Raw genomic sequence first — 16086 nt, 5'->3', positions numbered from 1 at the left:
ATAATGTTATAAGTGCTATTGTAAGGGGCTACATTTTGACCCCAAAGAGGCATGTTTGTAAATGGCAAGTGAAACAATCCTCTGTCTACATGGCTTGACATCTCTGCCATCCTTTGTTATCATTTTAATAAAGCTGCTGAGGTACCATGGCAACTGGATGTGATAACAACTGCCAAAGCAGGCTCAGATGGAAGAAATCCTATGCAGAATAGAATATATTTTTATTTTATTTTTTTTTTTTAGTATTTGCCATTTTTGATGCTGTGCACAATGTGGATTTTCTCTTTGTGAGCCAAGGAAGAGTTTGTCTATTCAAAGGCTGTTGCAACTTTGCTTGGTTGATTTCATGATTGCTGGAATAATCTCCAGTCTCTTGCACTCAAAAGTATTTCAACTTCAGATGCACTTTTTGGCAAGTAGATGCCAAGAAGCAAAATCGTGGGGGGGAGAGGGATGTGGGTTTGATTTTTATTTTTTTCTTGTTTTCTTTAGCCCAGTCACACACATGCTGTTCTTGTTCAGTCTTCTGAAAGCCCTACATACTTCCCATTGGGCAGCATGCTCCCCATTTCCATTCCCCATTAATTTCCTCTCTATTGAGACTTAACAATTATTGGAGATTGCAACAATTTGAAAGGTTCCCTACTTCTTTATATTTCTGCAGCACATCTCATGCAATCTGTCCCCAGCCCTAATAAGCTGTGGTGGGATCAGCCAAAAATTACCTCTGCCTCCTTTCTTATGTATTTTCTCTCTGTGCCTCGGTTTGCAAAGAGAAAAGAGAGGAGAGTCTTTCTTTAGTTGCTCAATGTTGTGCATATAGAAGAAATCCTAAAGTTTAAGTCAAACCCAGCTAGAAGGATCTTTTGTATTGCAGCAGTGATGTAGTGAACAGTGTAAAAATTCAATACATGTGTGTACCTGCTTAGTTACTATTCATTTATTCTTGAAGCTGGCAGAAAGTCACTTCAAAAGTCCAACATTCAAATGGGAGATGAAGGTCTGTTAGTTTTCCAAAGGCTAGTGCATAGAAACTGTGTAAATATTGCTGATCTTATGTTATTTCTTAAAACAGTCTGTTAAAGTGCCTCTTGCCTATGTTGGCATCTCCTTGTTGACAGAGAGGTGTGGTGTCGCCTGTGTGTGCAGAGTGTTGCTGGCTGGTTGTTTTGTTTTTTTCTCCTCCCACACAGTATGTGGCAATTGCCAAAGGAAAATGTTTCCTGTGTTGGCAGTCATTCCATGTATTACATTACCTGTTTTCATTTGCAGGTTTTTAACTTATTCCTACCTTCTGGCCTTCAATGCGTGGCTTCTGCTGGCCCCAATCACCCTGTGCTACGACTGGCAGGTCGGCAGCATCCCTCTGGTCGAGTCCATCTGGGATGCAAGGAACTTAGCCACAGTGTTCCTGGTGCTGGTGCTGGCATTACTCAGCCTACACTGCATTGCTGCATTCAAGGTAACACCAAAACACATGCAGTGCAACATTTAAAAAAATAAAGATCTTTTGTTTCCTAATCTTATGGTTTTCATACTGCAGGTCAGCAACACAGCTTATCAGATCAGAGGTCTCCATGTCTCCTTTAGACACATCACCCCCAAAGGCCTCCAGGCTTCCTGATGCAACATTCATCCGGACATGTGTCTTTTTTGCTTCAGAGATGTTTTTAGGTGCTTGCGATTCCAGGTCTTCCATGCTTGCTGATGATTCTCATTTTCTCTTGCGGTCTTCGGTGCACTCTCCCATGACTGCATGATATGTCCAGAGAAGAGCAACAAGGCTGGTGAAGGGACTCGAGCACAAGTCCTGTGAGGAGAGGCTGAGGGAGCTGGGCTTGTTCAGCCTGGAGAAGAGGAGGCTCAGGGGAGACCTCATCACTCTCTACAACTCCCTGAAAGGAGGTTGTAGCCGGGTGGGGGTTGGTCTCTTCTGCCAGGCAACTATCAGCAAGACAAGAGGGCATGGTCTTAAGCTGTGCCAGGGGAGGTTTAGGTTAGATAATAGGAAGAAATTCTTTACAGAGAGGGTAATCAGGCATTGGAATGGGTTGCCCAGGGAAGTGGTGGATTCTCCATCCCTGGAGGTTTTTAAGATGACTGGATGTGGCATTTAGTGCCATGGTCTGGTAACCACAGTGGTGTTGGATCAAGGATTGGACTTGATGATCTCGGAGGTCTCTTCCAACCCAACTGATTCTATGATTCTATTCTATGATTCTATGATCTTCAGATGAAATGGTTGGTTAAGCACAAGTTTTCCTCTGGAATGCATTGGATTAAGATGAAAGAAACTTACCATTAATAACTGATGCAGGCAAGCTTAACAGATGAGAATATCTTTCTAGTTGAATGTCTCGGTCTCTAATTGGTCTGATTTGAGGGCAAAACTTGGCCCTGAATCCTGCATTCGATTACTGTTAATGATCCAAACCCCACTGAAGTTGTTAAGCATCTCTGCCTCTCCCATAGTCATTAGGCTTTTTGTCACTTACTTCAAACAGGGCTGGGAACTGTCATCTGCAGAGCCATTTGAAAATAAAATCAATTCTTGTATTTGCACTTCTGCTATGCTTCTAAAACCTAAACGTTGGATACATCTCGATGAGAAGATTTTTTTGTCAGCGGAGTAATGGAATGTGGGAAATCTGAAATGATCTGGAAATTGTTCTTTAGCGTAAATAAATAGTTGGTAAGCCATACTTTACAATTCAGCATCTCAGAGGCACCATTAATTGTATTGCAGACATGGAAGTGAGATTGTACTAGCCTTGTCAGAGATCAGATATGCACTTATATGGAAAGGGGGTTTTTTTGTGGATCATAGGAACTTACAAGCTGTTCCTCCTTCAGCTGTGTTGTGGAAGCTTCTTTAAGAAAGGTGTTGGTAGTCATTTTGGAAATAGTACAAAAGTTTCTCTCTTAAATATATGTATCACTGAAAAGCATAGTAGAAGAGTGACAGGTTTTTAATACCTATGTTATGCTGAAATGCACTGGTCATGTACATGCTTCCGTCTACCCTGGCAGTCTTCCTTGTGCTCCTGATAAGAGAAAGAAAATGAACCAAACAGTTTGAGGCTGCAGAGTCATTAATTTAGATAATACATTGGCGGATGCTGTGTAGGAAATATGGGAAAATACCCTATTAGGTATTCACTAGTTCTACCTGCAGGTTGTACATCATCTCGTATTCCTCCTGCTTTCATTATTCACTGCTAGCGATATTCAGAACTGTTTGTATTATACCTAATCCTATTCCCAGGAAAGTTAATGATAAAATTCTCATTAGCCCAGTACTGAAGACTTCTGAAAAATCTTACTCCATGTTCTTTGAAGCTTCATTTCATTTTTATTTCTTCTCCTGTTGTCAGAATTTGAACTATGTGTAAGAATAATATTGTTGGTTCGCTTGGAAAAAATATTTCAGAATTATCTGAAGACATTTTGTGTTACTTTATTTTGGGTAAAATAATAATCCAAAAGGATTCCTTTGGGTAAATGAGTCATTTGTCTTCTGTCAAACTGCAAAACAAAATACTTCAAAACATTTTGTGTATTAAATGTCTAGCTTTTATAATATTTTTATTATTTATTTTTTAAATCAAAACAAATCAATCTGGATTTAGAAATACCACTGTTTGATTTGAAACTACAACTTGTAATTTTTTGTGAGAAGTTCAGTTTTGCTCTTGACCACTGTTAATATTACTAAACAATATGAATTTCACTCTTTGGACATTTACTTACTGGATGCTTTGAAATTCATCTTACAAATTTCTTTGTGTTTATTCTTGAAAACCCCAAACACTGAATCAGTTGGATCTGAAGCAATCTGCTTTTGTATCTAGTTCAGTAAAACTAGAACCATCTTGACAGTCTCTGGTTGCAGCCTCCAACAAACCCACTGTGAACATGGAACTGGTAATGATTCCTGGGGATCACCTTGGACGTGCTTCCCCCAACCCTAGGTATAGAATCATAGAATCACATAATGGTTTGGTTGAGAGAGACCTTAAAGATCATCTAGTTCCAACCCCCCTGCCAGGGGCAGGGACACCTTCCACTAGACCAGGTTGCTCAGAGCTCCATCCAACCTGGCCTTGAACACTTCCAGGGATGGAGCATATTTATGCATATAATTAGAGGTATAATTGGAGAGAGCTGAAATATTTTGCTTTTCAGGAAATTCTAGATTTCTGATTTCTGAAGCTTTTTTCTGTTTTATTTTTAACAACTCACATAGTCACCCAGTTGTGATACTGCCTTTAAGTTGTATGAAAATTGTATGAAGATTGTGTTGTGCTGAGTAGTGTGCATTACTGAGGAAAGCAAACAGCAGGAAGTGCCCTTTTTCCTGGAAATAAATTATCCTGTTCGTCTTCAAACACTCCCTTTTACAATGGAGAGAGGGAAGTTCAGGACACATGAACTGCAGGCAAAACTGATTATATTAGGCTCTTAAGAAAGCACTTTTCTAGGTGCAACAGCAGTGGCCTTTTATATGACATTGCTTTCCTCGAGAAGGACCATCTTTCAGTTAAGCCCCAGACAGGCTATTTCTCTGTATTTTACAGCTTGTAGGCAGCACAAGACACATCTGTTGATTTTTCCCACTTCATAAAGTGTAAGATGTTCTGCTTTCTTTTAAAGCAAACACACAGAACTTTCTTAGAAGCCATTTTTCTCTCCTTTTTCATTGCAAACTCCAGCCTGGAAGAGATAGCTTGGAATTTTCCAAGGAATTATTTTCGAGTGAACAGATATGCAGTTTGTATGCCTTTTGTCTGAGAGTGTAGGTGTGCAGGGGTAAGAGAGGACAAAACCTCATTCATTCTCATTGGTACTGTCACTTTCCTTTCTGTGGCATGGAGAATGGAAGTGCTAGAAATTGTTTTGGCAGCAGTGAGGACATTTGTCCAGTGAACTCTGAACTGATTGTCTGTGGCAAGAGATGATGCGTGTGCATCCACAACACAAGCTCACAGGAGACTTGCAGAATGGATTGCATGGACTGTAATTAGGGAATACATGGATTGGATTTCTGCCGTTGGTGCCATTGAATTTTAAACAGGGCTAATTTGTTGTTGCTGTTTTGATTAGGGTAATAACTCTTGTTGGCATGTATGTGTAGGGCTGATAAAGGATGTCTAAGGCATGAAGCTTTCTTGTTCAGTTTCATTTTGTGAGCATTGTTATACCTCTGAAGGAGAAGAAACAGTGGAAGATTTCTGTCCATAGGTGCTTTTCTTGGAGCATGTCTGTTACTAGATACTGAAAACTGCAGAAATGCAGAAGGCAGCTCTCCAGTTTGTTTGGAGAGACAAGCATCCCTTCTTATCCTCCACGTGCACTTTCACTGTTGGCCTCCACCTTACTTAATGAGGAAGTCGCTTGAAAAAATTACTTTCTTAATATCTTGTATAGAATTTCCATTCTCTGGATCACTTCTTCTGTGTAGTGCGAATCCCTCTTGCCTTTTGGCCAGAGAGCTCCCTGTGAGCAGCTCCCCAAGTAGGACTTGTTGCCCTGCACAGTGTTGAGGTGCACAGCCATGCCTGTGTCTTGCTGCATCCATCCCTATCACATGTCACAATTAATGCCCATCTTCACGTGGTCTGGTGGGAGTAAAAAAAAAAAGGCCAGCTCCTTGTTGCATCTCCCACTGGGGGAGGAAAGGACCTTGCTGTCACCTCTGGCCAAGATTTTTCCATAGTGACTAATGTGGCAAAGTGGCAGTCCACCATTAAGCAGCTCTTTGAAACCTTTTGGGACTTGATTTTTCACCATGCAGATGCCCAGCATGCTCTGCAAATTGGCCTCTCTGGAGCTTTTTTAGCCAAGGTACCAGGAGTCACTGGTTTGTCTCAAAATCCTCAGGTTCTGTTCAGCTCTTTGCAGTGAATTTCCTCACACAGGCTTCAAGTAGTGTGCTGGGGATGTGACAAAGGCTGGGGATGTTATTGCAAACACCTGCACCCCGGAGATATATTAATAGCTGGGAAAAGAGAATGACATTTATTTATCATTCATTTTCAAAGACAGCCACAGCTGCGAGGAATGGATGTGGTCAGACTTCCAGCTTTGGGACTAGATGGGTTACAAAGGCACCAGGAAATGACTGACTCTCTTATTGCGTGTCAAGCATGCCAGTTGCAAGGTCAGAGAAATAATCTGGTGCTTCAAATGGCCACTGGCCTACCCAGGGGCCCACAGGGCTGCCTTCCTATCCTGGAAGAAGCGGCGAGCACCTGGAGAACTGAAGGGAGGACAACAATTCTTGGCATTATCATCAGGGTGACAGTTATTTCTTTGACATGTCATAATAGCTCAACGAGCATGAAAGGAAGACCCTTCAGGTGCCACTCTGCATGGCATTTTTAGGTCGCTGCTTAATTAGCAGTGTGATTAAAATGCAACTTGTCCTGTAGTTGTAGCCGTGAATGTGTATGTACAGAGTACATGATGGATGGGATTCCACTTTCCATTGGTACCTCATACGTGGAGGGCTGATAGTGGGATACCTCACGTGTGTGTGCCATGGGCTAGTTCAGAGCCAGCTGACCTGGAAAACTAATTTGAAACAGTAGCTTTTGTACCTGACCACTTTGGGGGAACGTATCGTGCCTCATATTGCTTGGCCATCATGCATCTGTGCTCATGACCAGCACTGTGGAGGGACCTCATGGTGGTTCACAGCACCTTGTACCTGTTCAGCAGGAACACATGATGATGTGCAGCAGTCTCATGTCTGAGGAGGGAGTGCTGCTTACGTTTCACGTCAATTAAATGATATGTCTAATGTCCTCTAGGATATACCTTTTCAAAGAACACACTCTTCTGCTCTGTGTGATGTGGCCACATATGGTACAGGAAGTTGTGATGGTTTTCAGGTTATGTTCATTAAATGCGACTGAGATACATATTATCCTGATCTTTCATATTCTACAGTTGGTAGTTTTTTACTTTGAGTCTAATTTTAAAGGTATTGCTGCCTCTTTAAATTTCCCTGCATAGTGCTTCTTAGCCAAGACAAGGCATTTTATACCAAATTATGATGACTTTAATTCGTGCTGTAATTGGCATCATACTGCCATTTTTCTGGTAGATTATATGTATGAATATCATCTGAGTATATTCTTCAGTCACTTGAAGGCTAAATTTCTTAGCTGACAATGTTCAATTCCATCAAGGAGAGGAATTCATTTGTATCTCTTCTTTGTGTGCGTGTTTCTGTTGTTTTTGCTAGCATCACTGTGTGTATTCTGTTATGCTATTTACTTTACCCTGCACTCTTGAGGCCCTTGCCTCATTTCCCAGGTTGGCATTTCATTAATAAATCACAGCTTATGGACCTTTCTGGGGAACAATTGCCTTTTATAATATTCTACAGTAGTACCAGCATAGTTAGAAAGTATGCCTAGCAAAATTTATATGCCACAACACTTCCAGAACAATACCTACGTCAAAGGCACAGCAAGGTGAATAAGGCTATTCACTGATGGAGTCTATCTGACGAGCTGGAAACCACAGTCATTTTCATAAAAGGTCCATTTAAAATAAATCCTGCTTTCATTTTCCTGAGGGCCACTTGAATTCCTTCCACAGAGAGAGAGAAGGTCAGGGCTGATGTTCTTAATCCTTAGCAGTGAGTTTTTTCTATGCTGCTTCTGTTGTTAATATTTGCTGCAGGGAGAGAGTAATAAGCCAGAAAGACTCTGTTTAGTGAAAGCTGGGGGAAGGGGAGGAGCCCCTTGCGGGCACCCCGAGTGCCTCTGTGGCTGCATTTCTGCTCTGTCAACTGCTGCAAACGGATCAGCTGTGTGCAGGTCCCTGGTGGGGCTGGAAGAAACAGGAAAGCCTTCCCAGGGTGCTTGTTGTGCCAGCTGACAGCCTCAAGTGAAAGGAAAATCCTTCCTTAGTATGTTTGTGACTGCTATTCTGTATTAAAAAAGCAAACACAAGAACTATCAAAACACCTTGCTCTTTTTCTTAGTAGATATTTGAAATAATGGGTTTGGAGTGTGATACACTCGTGAGTAATTATAACCATAGCTGTAGTACTTCTGATTTGGCTCACCATGAATATATTCAGCATCTCACCAAACAGGCTCTTAACACCTGCAGGAGTTTGTCACGCTAGGAGGGTCATTTTCATAGGGGCAGGTAGTTCTGCCATTTTCAGTATATTAACACTGAAATACTCCTTTTATTCTACCATTTTCTTCTTCTGATTTGAGTTAATGTTTCAAGGCCCACTCAGAGCTGAAAGGTTTGGAGTGGCACAGTAATAGGGGTGAGTAGGAGAGGGTAGGTGAAATGAGGACCAAGAAATTTATAGCTGGGGGAGGTAATGGTGCTCATCGTGGCAATTTGGCCTTAGTAAAACATTAGGGTGCCAAGCTATTGTGGCATAGTTGTTAGAATCCTCTTGTTCCTTGTTCCCTTCTTAAGAGCAAACTTGCCAAGAACAGAGTTGCTTTTCCAAAGATCATTCTTTTATGTACTGCAAGCAGTTTGCATTAAATTTTGCCTGTTTTGTTTTCCCCACTTGGTGAAGCAGCCTGCAGTCATAGAATGAAAGGGAAGAGGGAAAAACCACCAGAAGGTCAAAAGCATTATTTGAATTCCTGGAGCAATTTGTTGATTTTCTTATTTCCTTTTGGAATGTTTCACTTCTCTTTCAAAGATGTGTGTGCTCCTTCATCTTGCTCAAATTGGCTTGTCAAGTGGAATTAGAGGTTGCAGAGATTAAGGACTGGGAAAATGAGCTTATATCTTTAGGGAGTTTTAGAAACCTGGGTTAAAAAGACTGTAAACACACAGCTAAATGGATGGGTAGCTGACGTCTACAGGGGAAAAGAAAATAATAGATATCAAAATTTTACTATAAGACACTAAAGTAAAAAGTGAAATATTGTAGAATATACTTCTGTACCCTGCTGTTGGTTATGGGAGTGGGAAAGGACTATTTTCTGCTTTTATTCTATAATTGAAAGACTGATTTCCAGAGCTGTTGAGTGTCCACAGCTCCCATTGATGTAAACTTTTTAGGCACTTTCAGCACTTCTGAAAAAAATGCTGTTTTACCTAGTGGTACAGACCAGGACTTGATTCCTTCTGGAATTGGAAAGATCTTGTTATGGTGGTCTGACATACGTGCCAAGGATTCCTCTTCATATAATCCTGGGTTAGGAAGACGTGCTGCTTTCAAGGGTTTTTATTCAGATCCTGGCTGGTGTGTGTTTGCCTGTACACCAGTTCCTGAACAGGTGCTGCAGCTGGTGAACTGGAAAGTAGGTTTTGTTGTTGCCAAATACTTGAAATAGTATCAGTGTGTCAGGTAGTTAATAAGCAAACAGAAGTGACGGTCAAAATAGTGTTGTAAATCTCCACGGCTCTGGACTATCTGTGAAGTATAAAATGTGATTAATTCTAGTCAGTAGTAACTGTGAGTGATTTCTATCAAAACTAGATGATCACCAAGGAAAATTGAGTTATTTTAGGAAGTCGGTGACTTGATAAGCCTGGCATTCAAGCAGCTGGTGCTACTGAAGATGCTGATTTTTTAATTTTTTTAAATGAGATGAAAGAATAAAACTGATAAATTGTAGTGATTACAGAATTTGTGGCTCTATTTGTAGGAGCAAGCTGATTAAACCAGATGTCTGAGCCAGATTTGAAGCTGGGAAGTTACCTTTGCCTTACCAAATGTTTGAGTTTTTCAGACCATCTGTTGACACCTGACTTTTGGCATCATTCACTTAGAAATAGTGGCACAGGCAGCAGAGTGAAACAGCCTCAGCTCCACAGTGCCCACCTGTTTGGTCACAGAAGATAAAGATGTGCATATCTCATCCTGATTTCTGCTGGTGACCTAAAGGAGACCATACTGATGGTACATGGAGGATGGTACAGCTGTGCCATGACCTGTCTGTGCCTGCACCAGTGAGGTTGGATTGGGAGCACCCAGTGCTTGCTTCTGGGAGCTTTACAACCACAGGGAAATTTTTTTTTTCCTGTGAAGAAATGAATCCCTGGGGTTGATTCCTGATTAGCTTATGCTTTCTTTTTATCATCATGAATGCAGAGTGAATTTGATGTGCATCCTACACCATCCCTTTTATCTTTAATACTGTAGATGTGGAAAGTGCAAGAGTAGATGTTTGCAGATCCTGACCTCTTGCCAGGTGAGACACTGCCAGTGGTTTGATGCAGGCTGGTGAGGAGTTGTGTTGCCAAGCTACTTGTGGCTTCATGAGAGAGTGGTACAGCAGGAATACATGAACTAGGTTTATGTGCTGTCTGCACTAAGGGCTTGCACAAATGGCTGTTAGGAATAAACTGAAGAAGTGTCATCCTCTGTCTGTGGTCTACAGACCATCACATAGCCTCTTTGAATCTCTGAGTCTCTTTTGATGGATAATGCACTTACCTCCTAGGCCTGCAAGCATTTGAAAATGAGGAATAGCAATCATTGCTTTTATACAGCCATGCACTCCCAACTTTCCTGGATGCCAGCTTTTCTGTGCATGCAGTTAGATGTTCCAAGCACAACATCTCACTGGCTGCAATGGCCATCCAGAGCTGACTCTCTGAGGGTGATTGATGCATTTGGTAGAAGGAAGTCTTTATTCCATGGAGCTGTTGGTTCTAAATGGTGAAGAGGTGGCACTTGCCTCATTCTCAAAATAAACCGTTAGAGGAAGAAATTAAACCCATTTGATTGCTACCTTCCCATCAAACAGGCAAGCATGTATAAACACTTTTGGAAATACTCAGAGGTAGAACAGAATGGAATTTGCTTAGGTTTGTTTGCCCAGCTGCTGTCTTCCCTGAGGTGCAACTTAATCCAGCCAGAAGGAATGCTGTCCTCATGGCTCTGCTTTCCAATGCCTCGGCCCTTGGAGGTGCCAGGGGATGTGAACATCAGTCCTGTCATCACAGTCTAGACTTAATGGATCTGGGACGATGGATCTGGCACCTCAGACGATGTTTTCTCAAGGGAAGAAGTAAGGAATTTACAGTGGGCTTATGCAGGTCCACAGTTAGGACAGATATGTTGAAGTAATCTTTGCACCTCCTGCACTCATACTTTGAGGGCTCTGACTTGTAGAAGACTTGTGATTTAGCCATAGTCAGCAAATACTTATTTATGGCTCAGGAATGTCTTCTATGTAATATGGAAGGACTTCTTTCAGTTGTGAAATCAAGGGTTTCTTCGTTTTCTCCCAAGTTGCCAAGGAAGCAATTTTTGAGATTTATTGCTGTATTGATGATGTTTGACCTTGGAGTGATTCTTTGATATTTTGTTTGAGATAGTGTGACACTTTACTTGAGAGAAGTAGTGTTCTTTAGTTCTTTGATAAGTCTATGAAAAGTAATTTAAAAGGCTCTTTTCTTGATTGATTTTTGGTTTGGTTCATTGGTTTGTTGTTGGGTTTTTTTTGGTTACAGTATATTGAAGGCTTAATTGTAATGAGTTAGATGTGAATTTGAAAACTCCTCCCTCCCACCAAGCTATTTACTATAAGAAATGCTATTTTGATTTGAAGTCAGCTTGTCCTTAACAGGAGGAATTGTTCTAAGGTTAATTCAAAGGTGTTCATTGATTATTTTTTTTCCCTCCCAGAGAGAGACCTCTCTGACAGAAAGATAAGTTTTGTATTTCCAAAAGAAAGCACTTCCTTTAAGATAAAGGAATTGTCTCTCTGTAAAAGGAATGAAGTGATCTGTAATTTCTAGTCCTAGCTTTTTTTGTCCAAAGGAAAAAGGAAGACAAACAAAATTGCCTATTACTCTTTAAAAGCTTTTACTACTGCTCTGGGTACCTGAAAGATGCTGATTCTGACACCTTTAGCTCAGCTGTTTCAGGTGGGCTCATATGACCAAAGTAGTTAAACCAAATATATGGTCCCAATATTTCTTTTATTTCCTTGCCTGGAAAATGTAACAGGCTACATACAGATTGAGTCTGTTCTATATAAAAGACACGTGAAAAGCATCTCCTCTGGCTTGAGTTGCATGGGAGATCCTGCTGTCCTCTGTTCCTGCAACCCTACAGTACCACTCCCTGACAATCTTGTGCCATTCTGTCCTGCTTACTTACTTATTTATAAATCTGTCAGTCCCTCCAGGGAAAAGGGGAATAGAAGGGGAATCCTAAGTAAATTTGTTGGGAAAAAGGATAAAGGAGAATATGGTATCTTATGACTTGTGCTGTTAGCTTTTAGCTGTCTACAGTTATCACCCCTGGCACATACAATCCTTTCAACACACTGTGGTTGCGTTTCTGTCCTTTCTTCTGTTTTCCCTGAGCTGCCCAGGTTGGCAGATGTTAGCCCTTGCTGGAAAGGCAGGGACAGGTAGCTCTGCTGTGCCCTGGCAAGGCTGGGATAGAAGAATGTGCAGCTCTCTGGTCAGGGCAAAGGCCAGTTTTGTCAGTATCTAACTGGTCAGTAGAAACTGTTTAGGGAAGTGAGAGATGAGATCTGGCCGTGAACAGGGGAGCTTTGTCCTCCAGTATGAATTCCAAACTGTGGGCAGCCAGTCATTTGGAAGTTGCTTGAGCCAGAGGCTGCATCCAGACTGTGTTGCTGATGGCCACAGATGAGTTTCACATGCCCACCAACCACACCTATTTGTCCTGCCCTGCCTGGAGGCTCTCCCCAGCCTCTCCTCCCAGGCAGGACCAGCCACAGGGCCAGGATGTCATACACGAAGTCCCTGGACAAATTTTGGAGATGTTACTATCTGAGCAGAGGAGAGAAGCCCAGAGTGAGCTCTGGGATGACCACAGCAGTTTGACCTGTTGGCTCACAGGCAGGACCACGCGTAGCACAAAACCAGCTGCAGCTTGGCCTTCGAGGACCAGCTCTTCACAAAAGCCTCTGCCTCAATGGAAGGCTTCAGAAAGGCCACTGCCAGTTATTTTTTGTTTCAGAAATCAGTAGCACCGTGGAGGGTTCTGCTGCTTCATGAGGCTGGTTTGTGAGTGCTGGTCTGCTGTCTTTGAGCCCTGCCCAAGGGACTGAGCTGGCAGCCCTCAATGGCGTTAACCCAGAGTTGTGACGTGTTGTGCAGACAAAAAGGGCATCCAGTACTGTTTTTTCCTTCAGCTGAGCTAATTCTCACATTTTCCTCTTTCCCATTTGATGTACAAGTTTTGTCTTTCTCTAGCATTCAGTTTCCTTTGCTTATCTACAGTGTTGCAGCCTTGAGTAACACCATGTCCTTCCTAGAGATTTTTAACTAGAGGTTGTTTTCCCAATTATTGATTTAATGAACAATAACTGGAGAAGTATTCGATAACTGGTTTATTTGAAAGCAAGTTCATATCTTGGTGGCAGAGAACATTTTATGCCTTAGCAGTGCACTCCCTTTGGCCCAACATACCTTCTTGTGCCTCTGGGTCTTTGTGGCTAAACCCCTGGGGTAGAGTAGTGGCAGAAAATGGGCACCATAATTAAGTCAGACAAGGTGGGAAGGAAGTGCCAAATGGCAGGAGAAAATGGAGTATATTTCCAGAGCTGAATAGGAGGAAAGTTGGAGTTGAGCTGAGGACTGATAATTTGCATTCAGAGTTGAGAAATAATTTTTAATCCTTTTTTTTTCTGTTCGATTTTCTATTGTAATTAGAAGCCAAAATGACCATTACTGGGCAGCTCTGCTCATCAGCTTTATGGATTGGTGTCAGCTTCAGCTCTGAGAACAATATATTTTAGGTGCTCTTGTGACTGCATGTAGGCACTAGTAACTGTGATTCCAAGACACTGAAAAAGTGGATACTAGAAGCACCACAGGTAATTGTGGTGCTGTTTAAAGCAGATATTGATAAAGAAGTCTGGGGACATCAATTCTAGTCCTCTCTCTGTCTCATCTTTCCTCTTTGAGACGGGAAACTAGTGCACTTTTTTGTGATCCTAGGGTTCAGCTCCTCTAAAGCAACATCAGAGCCTCCTGACTTGGACCTGTGCATTTGGTACCCATAGAAAATGTTCATTGTCTTTCCCATAGAATAGAATGAATATATTTTAATAGTAAGGCTTCTGAATTTCAGCCACTGTCTAGACCAGTGGTAACTGGTGTTGCAGTCTGTAGCTTTGCAAAAGCAAGACAGGTTGTACTGCTTGGCCCAGCATCATTGATTGGTCTCCCTTTCTCTGCTCAAAAATCTTGTTCAGCGATCCTAAATTTAGCTCCCTCCAGCAGAGAAGTCAATTTACTCTCCAAAGTTGAGAAATTGCCCACAACAATTAGAAAGTACCGCAACCATTAAGTGATTCTGGTTGCATCTGTTTCTAAGCGTGACAAAGCTCCTTCATCGGGCGGCTGATGAGGAGCGGTATCGCGGGGCATGAAAGCACAGATGTCTGCCTGAGTGACTGAGCAGGCCTAAAGCTACACTTCTGTTAGCCTGATGTCATTCTTTGACAACATCAGAAGAAAGCAAGAGCTGTTTCGCCCTCTTGTTGTGGAGCTAAATCTGAAATTCAACTCGCCCAAGGAGGCTTGGGTCTCTCCATGGTGGGATCAGTGGCCGCTGCTGATCGCGGCATCCTGAGACACTTGTGTTGGCCACACAGATCACAGTTGTTTTGAATTGCATGTGGTAATTTGATTTCTGTTCAAAGAGTGAACTAACATTGAAGTGAGCACAAGTGAAGGGCATTAACTGAGCTCAAGTGAAAAACATTAATTTTAGCATACAGCATGTCTCAGATTTCTGACTCTGTGTGAGTATGGAGACCTTGTGTGCAAAAGTATCATTTCAAGTTTAGATATTTCCTTGAAAGGGATAAAATGACTGCATTAATGTGTCATTTGGGGCTAGTTTTCTTTACACAAAATGTGGCTGACTGAACGGTTTTTTCTCTGTTATAAACATTTAGGATTGAACACAGCACTCTGTGTGTATGTGATATGCATTTGTGTATTTACATACAGTCACATTGCTATAGACATGCTAATGTATATATTTACACTGTTCTATACTTATATATTACCATTGTGGATTATATCCTCAGTACTGGCTATGCCATGCATATGGGAGAGCTGACCTTGGAAAAGATACCAAGGGTAATAATAGACACTGTGGGTAGTGTTTGTGCACTTTCTGGGCATATTAAATGCACAAACAGTGCATAAATATCAAAGAACAGTGTTTTGGAATAATTTCTTTTAAATGCAAAACATATCAAACGTTAATCTAAGTTGCTTTTTTTATGACTCCCAAAAGGAAAGGGGAAAGTTAGTGGTGAATTAAGTGGATTTTTTTTAGTTGATTCTTGTTTCATTTTGTATTATTGCAGAAACTGGAACACAAAGAAGTTTTGGTTGGCTTATTGTTCCTGGTTTTCCCTTTCATCCCAGCCAGCAACCTCTTCTTCAGGGTGGGATTTGTTGTGGCAGAGCGAGTCCTTTACATGCCAAGGTAACTATTGCAATTGAATTTGTTTCTGATGAGACCACTATCTCATTTTCTAAAAGCAGGCATAATTGCTTCTTCACTTTTAAATACTTCAAACATTATACTGCTAGTTAGTGTATTCTCTGCCTTTTAGTTTTGGTGTGATAGCATGAGAGATTTTACAATCAGCTGAGAGCAGATTGCTTGGCAGGAGCAAAGCTACCTAAAATCCCTTCTTTTTTTTTTTGAAACATGGATTTTTTTTTGGTATACTTGTCACAACTCAATACAGAGATGAGGTAGTCTTTCTTGGGCATTGTCCCCGAAGATTTTCTTTCTTGGTAGCATTATCAAATTAAATTGTTTGATGTCTTTACTTAAGGACAGTAGCTGAAAAGTTAACCTGTGATATTGTTATTGTGGTATTGTTCAGCTTTCCCACTACATTAGGTGGTCAGGAGCCTATTGCTTAAAAGGCTGCTGGCTTCAGTTGTGGAATAGGAGCATGAACTCCTGCTTGTAAGCTATTGACTGCATATCTAAGAGTGGAGGATTTGCAGCTGTTGAACAGGGTGAGGAAAATCCAACCATGTCTCCATTCCTTGGCCAGTGCCCTAAAATTTCCCACAGCTTTCAGCCTCTAACAATTCAGCAGTCTGGTTGCTTCCAGTTGCATT

General features: G+C 41.5%; 1 protein-coding gene across 1 annotated transcript in view; it reads left to right on the top strand.

The window, feature by feature from the left end:
- TMTC1 (transmembrane O-mannosyltransferase targeting cadherins 1) overlaps positions 1 to 16086 on the top strand; it is a 131722-nt gene that overhangs the window by 54912 nt on the left and 60724 nt on the right. Inside the window, exons 7-8 of the mRNA XM_029963566.1 lie at positions 1273 to 1462; positions 15312 to 15433. Coding sequence (XP_029819426.1) covers positions 1273 to 1462; positions 15312 to 15433 — 312 coding nt within the window. The remainder of the gene's footprint in view (positions 1 to 1272; positions 1463 to 15311; positions 15434 to 16086) is intronic.

Source organism: Manacus vitellinus, unplaced genomic scaffold (genome assembly GCF_001715985.3).
Source record: "Manacus vitellinus isolate BGI_N305 unplaced genomic scaffold, ASM171598v3 scaffold_5_pilon, whole genome shotgun sequence".
Lineage (NCBI taxonomy): Eukaryota > Metazoa > Chordata > Aves > Passeriformes > Pipridae > Manacus > Manacus vitellinus.
The sequence above is the reverse complement of the archived record's forward strand: the minus strand, read 5'-3'. Positions and strand labels throughout refer to the sequence as shown.